The 12,473-nt window shown below is 45.9% G+C and overlaps 1 protein-coding gene across 1 annotated transcript in view; it reads left to right on the forward strand.

Moving 5' to 3' along the window:
- The window catches only part of RPH3AL (rabphilin 3A like (without C2 domains)), a 181,863-nt gene extending 173,037 nt beyond the window's left edge, over positions 1-8,826 (forward strand). Inside the window, exons 8-10 of the mRNA XM_044004398.1 lie at positions 812-913; positions 2,630-2,803; positions 8,330-8,826. Of these exons, the coding sequence (XP_043860333.1) occupies positions 812-913; positions 2,630-2,803; positions 8,330-8,364 (311 nt within the window). The 3' untranslated portion in view covers positions 8,365-8,826. The remainder of the gene's footprint in view (positions 1-811; positions 914-2,629; positions 2,804-8,329) is intronic.
- Positions 8,827-12,473: the final 3,647 nt, after the last annotated feature.

Raw genomic sequence — 12,473 nt, forward strand, 5'->3', positions numbered from 1 at the left:
GCATGGATGTGCCCTTCCTTCCCCCTCTCCTAAACACCTGGGCCAAACAAAATGTTGCTTCTCTTCACTGGACCTCAGTTTCTTCATGTAGACAGTAGCAATAGAATGCAAGATCCCTGAGATTAAAGACTTTTCATTGTCATCTCTGTATCATTGGCACCCAGTGCAGTGCTGAGGATTTAGGAGGTGTTTAATAAATGCTTATTGATTTTTGTCTTTGCATCCTGACAGTGCCCGGTATACAGCTGGTGCTTAATAAATGGGTGTTGCTTGATTGGTGGGCCCCTGCCCTGTCTGCCTATTTCTTAGGGTGTTGTGAGAATCAAAGGAGAGAGTGTCATTTAAACACTTTGTAACCTGTAAACCATTAAAAAAATATCTAGTGGTATCCAATGAGTTGGGGAGACAGACCCGACAGTGAGAAAAGCAGCCAAGGAATCATGTAAGGCAGGGCATGATGGGATGTCACAATGACTGGCATCAACAAGTGCTTAGAACCAGGGCTGCTCCCAGAAGCTCCCCAGAGACAAAGCCTTAACAACCTCCTTCCCTCCCCCATCCCAGTCTATTATCCCTTTGACACTGAGGATGCTTCTCCTTCGGTCCGATCACAGTCTCTCCAGCCTCTAATTGGAGCTGGTCCTTGCCCAGTTCCCCAGGGATGCCAAGAGTCACTACTTAACCTTCCCCCATGCAAAATCCCTTCCTTCTTAAATGTGCAGCCGGTAGGGAAGCTGTTCTGTGGCCTGGCCTTGTGTGAGCCCACTGGGCATAGGGATCAACATTCTCTGTCTGTGTTTGTCTCTTCCAGTGGCTTCTAGTGACAGTGACAGTGATTCAACCTTGAGCTCTTCCAGCCTGGAAGACGCCGGGGCCAAGGGCTCTAAAGGGAGCAAATGCCGAACAGACTCAGGTAAGGAGAGGGGCAGCTGGCCCTGCAGAGAGGCTGGGCTTTGAGGGGGCTGGAAGGGGCAGAGTGTCTCCCAACATATCTCTCTCTGGGGTGCACTTAAGTGGATATTGATGCATCATTAACAGAGGGTAGGGGGCAGAATCTAGGAAGGTGAAGCTCAAAGTGTTTGGAGCTGATTTGCAGTCACCCAATCCAATCTGACTAGTGGTTCTCTCTGCAGTATCCCAGGCAAGTGGTTACTCAGCATATGTTCAAAGACTTTTAGTGACAGGGAACTCACTCCTCTGAAAGAACATTGTATTTGGAGGGAGAAGACCTAGTATAGCCTCTTTCTACCCAGGGCACTCAACCTAGGGCATTCATTGAAAGGGCCACATCGTCTGCATGGCTTTAGCTGAGATAACCACATTAAGGGTACATTTCTCTGGCCACTTTGGAGTTTCAAAAAAATGCACACGTGTTTCTTTGTTTGTTCATTAGAACCCTTCTACAGGGAGGCAGAGCAAGTAAAAGAGGGGGATAGAGTAGACCCAAGCTCCAGAGCTGAAAGGGAACTTGGGGGCCTTCTAGTCCAACCCCTCTCATTATTAGGAAACTGATGCTCATATAAAGGAGAAGGTATTCAGTCTCAGCCCTCTGCTGCTGGGCTATCCTCCTGCCCCGCCTTACCCCCCCCCACCCTAGTGTCCACAGACCTCTCTGTCTGTCTTCCTAAGCTGCCCTGGACTGGAAAAATGATTTGCTTTGACTTATTCTTGGCTTTCCCCATCAGAATTCAGAATTCAGTCTGGTGAGTTTTCTAAGCTCTTGTGGAGGAGGTGTATTGGGTGAGCAAGGCAAAAATGTTTGATCTCACTCACTTGCATCTTGAGTCTGCCCCTCCAGAAACAGGATTTGAACTAGAGGGCATCTGGGATCCCTCCCAGCTCTAGGTGTATAACCCCATGAACCAGGGCTAAGTGATGCCTTGGAACAGTCATTTCTCATTTTGAGTGTGTTAGGTAGACCCACCTTGGGCCTACCCATCTGAGTCTGAAAGGAGCCCAGTTCCAGGGTAGATGGGGAGCATGGGTCTGTCTCCCTCCACCATGTTCCTCCAGAGAGGGAGGGCAGATATCACTGGGGGCAAATCCAAAAGCTTCATCAGGACCTATATGGGTCAAAACCCAAGAGGTGGAAGGTCCCCTAGAGCCCTCAAGCTCTCTCCTCTGGGGTTTAAAACTGGAAGGGGTTGGGGCAGCTAGGTGGTACAGTGGATAGAGCACTGGCCCTGAATTCAGGACTACCTGAGTTCAAATCCGGTCTCAGACACTTGACACTTACTAGCTGTGTGACCCTGGGCAAGTCACTTAACCTCAATTGCCTTACTAAAAAAAAAAAAAAACTGGAAGGAGTTGCATAGCACTCCCCAAGAGGTTTCCTGTACCACTCCCTCCCTGAAGCTGAGATGTCTTAACCCTCTTAGGTTATTTTATCTTGTACATGTCTCTCCATGGGCCAATTGACTCCCCTTTTAGAATGTAAGCCCCTTGAGGACAAGGACGATTTTTGCTGTTTCTTTGTATCTCTGACACATAGTGCTTAATAAATGCTTGTTGATGCATTGGACCAGCAACACCCTGTTGGCACAGCTCCCAGGAAGGAGGTAGAAGAGCAGGTTAAAATCTGCAGGGGCAGGTGCCCCAGATACCCTAGTCCATGTCTGATCTCTTCTAGGTGGCAGCAGTGACCTTCCCAGAGCAGCCCAAGGACAGCCTCTGTCTCCTAGACATCCCTCGGAGAGTGGGACCAGCCTTGGCAGCGAGGCTGGGGGAGTGCTGAGTGGCCCAGAGAGTGGCCCAAGAGACCTGCAGGGAGATGACTCTGACAGTGACAGTCACAAGGCTCCCAGTAAGTAAAAAGCCCCTCCCTCCCCTTTGGGGCATCTCCCTGACTCAGCTCAGGGGCCACGCCTGCCCTTCTCTCTGAATAAAAAGGACCTTCTCCATAGCTCATCTATCCCACCAGCTCTTCCTCAGAGTCCTCTGCTTACCAACAGAGCATTTCCCAGCATTCCTGAAATCCACATTGGTCCAGCCTGGAATGAGTGGGGAGGGAACAGGGCACTTGGCTAATTAGGCTTTTAAAGCCTTTCACATCCTGGCCCCAACCTGTCTTTCCAACCTTGTTATGCATTGTCTCCTTCCCATATTCTACAGCCAAAAATGGCACGCTCCCATCACCGTGCCTTTGCACTGGCTATGTCCTATGCCTGGAATGTACTTTACCTCCCAGAATCCCTTTCTGCCTCCAGGGTACAACTCAAGCATCACCAATCTACATGAAGCTTTTCCTGATCCCCTCTAGCTGTCAGTGGACTCCCTCCCAAACGACCTCTATTTAACCACCTTGGATTTATTTGTATTTTTCTCTCCTCATAACAGGGTATCGCAACAGCCTTAGTGCTGTTTTAAGCTACTAAAAGCTTAACTAAGCACTAAAACAGCACCATGTATTTATTTCTTATATACTTTTTTTTTTAGTGAGGCAATTGGGGTTAAGTGACTTGCCCAGGGTCACACAGCTAGTAAGTATTAAGTGTCTGAGGTCGGATTTGAACTCAGGTACTCCTGACTCCAGGGCCGGTTCTCTATCCACTGCGCCACCCAGCTGCCCCTCTTATATACTTTTGATGTTTGTTGTTGTTGAGTCATTTCAGGCATGTCTGACTCTTCATGACCCCATTGGGGGTTTTCTTGTCAGAGATACTGGAGCGGTTTGCCATTTCCTTCTCCAGCTCTTTTACAGATGAGAAAACCGAAGCACACAGGGTTAAGTGACTTGTCCAAGGTCACACCATTAAATGTCTGAGACCAGATTTGAACTCAGGAAGATGAGTCTTCCTGCTTCCAAGCCCAGTGTGCTATCCATGGTGCTACCTGTCTCTAAGTTCTTTGAGAGGAGGAATGATTTCATTCTTTGTATTTTTAAGCCCAGTCTCTGGCACAATGCATCATAGTAGGTGCTTAATAAATGCTTGTTGATTGATCAGATCCTAGGTGGAAAGTAGGAGTCAAATCTTGCTTAGGAGTCTTCAAGTTTAAACCTTTTCTTTTACGTGGAATGAAAAAAGGAGTTATCAGACATTTACCAAGTTCCAGGCACTGTGCTAAGTGCTGAGGGTACAAGGAGAGGCCAAGGAAAAAGGGCTCTGCTCTCGATTGGGGAAAACAACAGCTAAAGAAAGAGTTTTGCTTGTGTTTAGTTCACAGCATGTAATTAATCACAGGAAATCCTGACATCTCACTTTAATCAGCCAGTCAATCAAAAGTAAACTGGGTATGAATAAATCCTTAACCAATTTGAAAGGAAAAATCTTGTGATTGGTCCAAAAAAAAGTTAAGCGGGTCCTCTTAGGCTACATATGACAACAGTAAGCTAGTCCAGGAGGGAGGACTCTGCTAAGCACCTAGGATCCCATGGACCATTCTGTGGGACAGAGTAGACTAGTACATATTGGATGACACCTCCAGCTAGAAGCAGATAGAAGCATGCAGGCTGAGCATCTAGAGACAGAATTGACCAGGTTAGAACCTTGTGAACATCAAAAGGTCAGAACATTTGGAGGTCCCGTCCACCAGAGCTGGGAGCTGAAAGACAGAGAGCAAACCAGCCCCCTCCAAGGAAAGGCAGCTTCAGGGGGACAAATAAACCTTCAGGGAAGAGATAAGTTGTAGGTGTGGGCTTTACAAAGGTGCCAATTCTTGGAGACCAGCAGGTAATCAGGGGAAGCTTCATTATGACTCTACAGTAGGGAAAGGGGATTCCCAGTGATTGAGAGCTATGAGTTATCCCTTTGCCACTCATGCCTCCATAGGAAATTTGTGAGGAAAAATACATCCCTGGTTTGGGGGAGGGGGGATTCTTTTTGTGGCAACTGTCCTTGCTACATCTACTTAATAAACATCCTTTTAGGTTGGGGCAGCTAGGTGGTGCAGTGGATAAAACACCAGCCCTGGATTCAGGAGGACCTGAGTTCAAATCTGGCCTCAAACACTTGGCACTAGCTGTGTGACCTTGGGCAAGTCACTTAACCCTCATTGCCCTGCAAAAAAAAAACAACAACAAAAACAAAAATAAATAAATATCCTTTTAAAGCCAGTTAATTCCTATTATTGATGTCTAATCAATAATAATATGTTGTTAAATTATTAGGTTATTATATATTGGTTACAATTAATATAACATATAATTCGTAATTATGCTAATTAACATATTATTGATTACCCATTAGTCATAATACTTAGCTGATGATAATTATTACCTACTTTATATAGTACTTTAAGGATTGCAACATACTCTGCATATGTTATCTTATTTGATCCTCACAACAAAATGATAATAGCTAGCATAGCCCTTACTCCATGCTATGCCCTATACTGAGCACTTTGCAATTATCATCTCATTTGATTCTCGAGATAGGAGTTAGGTGCTATTTTTATTCCCATTTTGCACAAGGGGTTCATAAGCTCTAGTGTTATAATTGAAAGGTATAAGGGACCTTAGGAGCCATCGTTTGACCTGTTCATTTTATATGGAATATTAAGGCATTTATCAAACACCTACTGTACACACCCCAACACCTTCTTCAGGGTTATCTCTAAGTCTGAGAAAAGAGTAGTCATTGACCCCTGAGAATCCAGCTGGTCAATGCTGGGAGGAGCTGGACTCAAAGGCTCAAGGGAAATGGTTACATCTAGGAGCAGGGTCCCTGAGACCAGGGAGGAGGAGAGAATAGGGATCAATACACAAGGTCTGAAGTAGGGAGAATGGAAGCAGAGGAACCTCACGTAAGATGGATGGAGTCTTCTCAGGAATATAGGAGACAGGGCCCTCAGGCAAGCTTCCCAGAATGTAAATTCCTTGAAAGTTGGGATTCTTTCATTTTCAGCTGGGTAGCACAATGGGTGGAGCACTGGTCCTGAAGAACTGAGTTCCAGTGCACTCTCAGACATTTACTGGCTTTGTGACCTTGTGCAAGTGAACCTCTGTTTGCCTCAGTTTCCTCAATTGTAAAATGAGGCTATTAAAAGCAGCTGCCTCAAAGTGAGGATCAAGTGATATAATATCTGTAAAGCACTTAGCACAGGGCCGGAAACATGGTCCCATCTAAATCCTCATTCCCTTCCCTCACCTTGTATCACAAGTCAACAAGCATTATTAAGCACTATATTCAAGGCACTGTGCTAAGCGCAAGGCATACAAAGAAAGACAAAAGACAGTTCCCAGTGCCTAGAATGGTGCCCTGTACATAAGTGCTTAATTAGTATTTGTAATTAATTAATTGATCATAGGATCATAAATTTAGAGCTAGAAGGTATATTAGAATTCTAGTCCAACCCCTTGGATTACAGAGGGAGAGACTGAGGACAGGAGTGGTTACATTTACTTTCGGGGGATACACCTGGAGGGATTGGGAGAGGTTTCCCATGGGGGAAGGAATTGAGAAAGCAGTGCACTCCAGGCATGGGGTACAGTCAGGGCAAAGGCAAGGAAGTAGGAAATGGGATGCAGAATTCAAGGGAACAGCAGGTAGGTCATAGTAGCACAGATTTAGAATGAGAAGGTGTTATGGTGGCCATCTCTAATCTAACTCCCTCATTTTGCAAGTGAGGTAACTGAGGCCCAGAGAGGTTAGGTGACTTTCCCTGGGTAAAACAGGGATCAGTAGTGGGTATGGGACTTGGCTTGGACAGGACTAGCACACAGTTTTCCCAAGTCCCAACCCAGAGCTCAGGCACTGACCTGTCCCAAAAGTCGGCCACCTTGACTGGCTGGAAAGATATTGTTAACTAGGTGACTTCTCGGGCTCCTGTCATCTTTGATGTCAAAGCTTTGAGAATTCAAGGGGAGCTTGTGTTTCCTTGGGCTTCCCAAGAGATCCCTTGTCCCTGCAGGTAAACTTGCAAGACAGTAGTAGCCCTGAAGGTTTGACCACAGAGAAAGCAGTCTCTCAGAAACAGTTCCATCCAATACCCATTGTTTCCTCTTTTCTCATTGGAGACTTAGAAGGAGACACAGACAGACAGACAGATAGAGACAGACTGTCTCTCCATCTTCAGAAAACCAAGGTGTTCTTGTAGTCATGGCCCCATAGAACTCTTCCTGAGATCTGACGGGTTCATTTGTGCAGCAGGAGCCCTGTGTGGGGGAGAGCTACTTCTAAGATCAATTCTGTTCCCACCCTGGCATGTGGGCTTCAGCCAGACACCCCCAAGACAGTCAATATCATCAGAATCTAAAACCAGAGGGCACCTCAAAAGCCATGTAGGCCAACCCTGTGGTGCAGTGGGTTTCTAGAGCTAGAAGGCACCTTTGAGTCCATGGAGTCTAGAACCTTCATTTTACAGAAGAGGAAACTAAGGTCTGAAGAGATGGAAGTGACTTGTTCAAGGTCACACAGATAATAAGGGTCACAGTACCCAGACTCAACTGGTTCCCATGACTGCAGACATCACCCCCAGCACCAGGAGCCATTTTAAAAGTGAGAGCTCTGGGCTATGAGGTGTACTAGGTGAGAGAGTGAGAATGGTTCATGGCAGATTTCAGGACACCCCCAGTGACCTTTCTAGGACTTCTATGAAGGTCAGCCAGAAATATAGACTCTTTTTTTTTTTTTTGGTGAGGCAATTGGGGTTAAGTGACTTGCCCAGGGTCACACAGCTAGTAAGTGTTAAGTGTCTGAGGCCAGATTTGAACTCAGATCCTCCTGAATCCAAGGCCAGTGCTCTATCCACTGTGCCACCTAGCTGCCCGAAATATAGACTCTTTGTTTGTTTTTTTGTTTTTTGCAGGGCAATGGGGGTTAAGTGACTTGCCCAGGGTCACACAGCTAGTAAGTGTCAAGTGTCTGAGGTCGGATTTGAACTCAGGTACTCCTGAATCCAGGGCCGGTGCTTTATCCACTGCGCCACCTAGCTGCCCCCCAAATATAGACTCTTAAAGGCATAGATTTAAAACTGGAAAGGACCTCAGAGGCCATCCAAGTCCAACCCCCATCATTTTACAGATGAGGAAACTGAGTCCCAGAACTAACTTTTGCCCAGGCTCTCCTAGATAGTAAGTGAAATCTGAAGCAGGACTAGAACCCAGGTCTTTCTGATTCCAAGTCTGCTGTTCAACCTACCAAATCATACTACAGCCTAATCTAACCCCTTCACTTTACAGGTGAGACAGCTGAGACCAGAGCAGTTAAGTAATTGACCCCAAATCACATATACTAAGCAGTAAAGTCAGATTTTAAATTCAGGTTTAGTAATGACAATTTTTGCCCTCCTGGTTCGGTACTTGCCAAGAGGCAGGAATTGATGTTTATGTCAATCTTTGGTCTTTTTTTTCCTATTAACCTTTTTCGGGTCATTTTTCTCGTTCCCAAAGGCAAGAGGCACACCTGGATGAGTCCTCGCTGCTGATGCAGGCAAAGGAGCCCATCTTGACTTTCACCACGGACCTTCACAAGCTGGACTTTTCTGTGGATCACAGACACACAGAGACACACACACACACACACACACACAGACAAAGATAAACACGCATGCACATCTCACACACACACACACACACACAGAGGCCCTTAGGACCTGTGAACTTTTTGTTTACCAAGCTGCCTTGAGGATTTGTTCTGAGCTGGAACAAGATCAGCCTTCCCTACAGCCCTCCGAGACCCTGGCGATCCTCCCTGTGAGGGTAACCAGGGCAGTCATGTACCCACTTCAGACAGCCACTGCCCACTTCCCAGGAAGCTGAGCTGATTCTGGGGATGGACAGCTTGAAGAGGAAAGTGACCAGCTGCCCTCTGCTCCTCTCCTCTTTCTCCGTTGGACAATGGGGGCCGGACTGTCCTTTGGCTGAGGGGCCCCTGTCCAGATGTTGGTGCTGGGTCTTCTGGGGTGGAGGTGGGGGTGGGGGTGGGGGGTTAATAGGGATGGGGTAAAGCTAGACCATAGCTACATTGCTGCCTTCACTGTCTTTCTGTCTCCATCCCACTTGGAAAGGGAGTTCTGCCTAAAGATTGAGTCTGTTTCTTTATCTTTGTTTTATTCGATTCCCTACCTCCTACCCCTGAGTGAGCCTTCAAACTCTCTGCCCAGAATGAAGGGGCTTTCAAACCAACCCAATGGGGTATATGGGAGGGGGGTCCACCCACTGATTTTGAAGGTGGCCCAAGGGCAACACCTGCCTCTTTAAGGTAAGGAAAACACATCTGAGCGCTAGTGATGATGTTAATGAACTCGGTCCAGAGATGGAGGAGAGGGTTCAAGTGAGACTGGAGATTGGCCAGCTCTTCCCTTCAGAGAGGGGCTTGAGGCTGCTTGCCTGCTTTCTCAGCTGCCAGTGAGAGCTCCCTTTGAAACTCCCTCCCCACCCTCGGTCAGGTTGATTAACATTCCTCAGCTCCCCTTCCCTGCATCGAGGTTCCTGATTAGTCTCACTTCAGCCAGAGTTAAAGACAACCACCGGGCGTCTGGCAGAGCTCAGGAATGAATAGCAGAGATTTCTCCTCCTCAATAGTCAGCCTTGGGCTTATTCTCTTGCCAAGACACGTGGGTCCCAGAAGCCATCAGTTCATTTTCTTCAGAAGATTCAGCCTGGCATGGAAAATGCCAGATTCACAGGGGCTGGCAAACGCTGTTGGAAAAATCCACCCCAATGAGATGCTTTTGGGGGTGGGTGGTTTGGGTTTTTTCCCCTTTTTTGTTTGAATGAATGTCAGCACATTCTCTGCTTCCTCTTGTCCCCTCTGAGTACAGGGTTCAAGGACTGTTGCCCCACCTATAGGCTGGCCTCGGGGGTCCTGAGCTTTCCTCCTCTTGTTGGCACAATGGATCTGGGGACAGAATCCTGCTGTTTCACTGTGATGAGTGTCTTTCAGGAAGAAAACAATAAAAACTAGAATTTGCATCAAGCCACTTGGTGTCTCTCTAAAAAGAGAAAGTTTGTTTTCCTGACTCGTAAGACAGATGTGGCAGCTGCTGCCTGGTGCCCTGTGCTTAAATCAGGGGTTCTTAATATTGTCTCTGTCCTGGACCTGTTGGTCACACAGTCTGGTAAAGCCCTATGGTCCCTTTCTCAGAATCATGGTTTTAAATTCATAAAATGGGATTGTAGAGAAAGCTATATTGAATTGTAGTTATCAGAATATTTAAAATAAAAGATCACAGGATAAGGACCCCTGATTTAAATGCATGCCCATCTCTGCTTATAGACCATAGAATTCCAGATTTTGAGGTCAAAGAAACCTGAGGAGCCTCTCATTTTTTGGACAAGGAAACCAAAGCCCAGAAAGGTTCAATAAATTGGCCAGTCACAGACTAACAGAGTCAGGATTCAAACTCTGACTAGACATTCAGCTTGTTGGGATTGGCCCGGGTTTACATTCCATTGATGTGGGCTTAGAAGCATAGATTTTGGGCTGGAAGAGAAATTAAGAGGCCGTTGGGTCCAGCTCCCTCATTGGATAGAAGGAACAGAGGCCCAAAGAAGAAAAGTGACTTGCCCAGGGTCACTCACCTAGAAAATGTCTGAATCAGAATTCAAACCCAGGTCTTTCTGACTAAATCCAGCACTCTATGCACTACATCACCTAGTAAGGTACAATAACCAGCCTGCTGAATTCTGGTCCCGGCTTGGGCTATCACTCATGTAAATGTGAACAAGGTTCTTAGTTTCCTGAACCTTTGTCTTCTCACCAAGGGCAGCTAGGTGGTGCCATAGTGCACAGACCATCAGGCCTGGGGCCAGAAAGACTCATTTTCCTGAGTTCAAATCCCACCTCAGACACTTACTAGCTGTGTGACCCTGGTTACTGTTTGCCTCAGTTTTCTCATCTGTCTGCCTACTCCAGTATCTTTGCCAAAAAAAAACAAACAAAAAACCCAAATGGGCTCATGAAGAGTCAGACATGACTGAAATGACTAAACCACAGCAAACTGTGTGCCAGGCACTGTGCTAAGTGCTGGGAATACAAATACAAACAAAGATGGTCCCTGTCCATCAAGGAACTTAAAATCTACTGGGGGAATACATGACAAAAGGGAGCTGAAAGAAGGGAGGGGTGAGTATGAGAGAGAAAGGACAGTGCTCAAACACAAGGGCACATGGTGTTGAGGTCCCCAAAATCAGAAACAGAGCCAGGAGGGCAGTGAATGTTGAACATCCTAGGATCCCCCCACATACACCCCCACCAATGTAAACCTCAAGAAGGAACCCACCATCGGGAAGAGGGGTAAACACAGCAAAATATTCCAAGATCAGAAGCCCCCAGGTGCTGAGGGAAATTCCAGTGTGGGGTCACCACTGAGGCATGTTTACAAAATCTAGAAAGTCAGCAGAGGCAGGAATGGGGTGATGAGTCAAAATCAGTCCACAGGCAAATAGGGTGAAGAGCCAAGTTTCACTTAAGCCTTCAGAACTGGACAGTTTCTTTGATGCTAAATGTTCTCCAGTGTAGGCTCATGGGTCTTTTCCTATGTTCCCAAATGATCTTGATGGGATTGAAGCCAATCTGATAAGATGATTTTTAATAGAGTTAAATAGAAAATCCTACGTTTGGGATTGAAAATCCATTGGCTAAGTGCAAGATGGGGGAGATAATAATAACTCCATTGAAAATGATGAGAATGAGATAATAATTCCATCCCCCTGTGAATAGTCTGCATTGCATGGAACACAAAAGAATAAGATGACAGCAGAATAGCAGGATCTTATGGAATGGTTTTTACCTAAACCCCAAAGATGAGAAGAATGAAATGATACAGAGCATCAGTCAGAATAACTGGTGTTTCTGAGAGTTGAAGGTTGGCTAAAGGCTTGGTAGACACCAAACAAGAACAAGGGAAGTGATGGTCCTGCTATGCTCTACCTTGGACAGCTCATATATGGATTTAGGGATTGGGATAACTAATTTTAGAAAGAATGTTGATGCACAGCAGTCCAGCCAGAGAGCAGGATGATGCAGGGACTGAAATCATGCCCTATAAGCATGAGTTGAAGGAACCAGGACTAGTTAGTGTGGAGAAGAATAGCCTCAGAAAGGGGGCAGCTAGGTGGCGCAGTGGATAAAGCACCAGCCCTGGATTCCAGAGGCCCTAAATTCAAATCCAGCCTCAAACACTTGACACTTATTAGCTGTGTGACTTTGGGCAAGTCACTTAACCCTCATTGCCCCACCCAAAAAAAAAAAAAAGAATAGCCTCAGAATGGGCAGAGAGGGCATCAGAACTGATTGTTAAATTTTCAGTGTGAGCATTTACACATCTGAAATCTGGAAAATCTACAAATCAGGGATTGATTTATTGGTTATCTCTACTTAAGAAAGTGATGGGGAAAAATGTTAATAAACTGAAAAGTGTGTCAGAATGCTACCAAGGATATTAGTGTAGCCCCTGCACAAGGATGATGTGAAAATTTGTGAGGCATATTTTTTTAAAATGCATATTTTTAAAAGCAAATTAATTTAGTATATTTAAGTAAACTTTTAATTAAATGTTTTAAAATATCTTTTTTTAGTGTCAAGGTACAT

Source organism: Dromiciops gliroides, chromosome 4 (assembly GCF_019393635.1).
Source record: "Dromiciops gliroides isolate mDroGli1 chromosome 4, mDroGli1.pri, whole genome shotgun sequence".
NCBI lineage: Eukaryota > Metazoa > Chordata > Mammalia > Microbiotheria > Microbiotheriidae > Dromiciops > Dromiciops gliroides.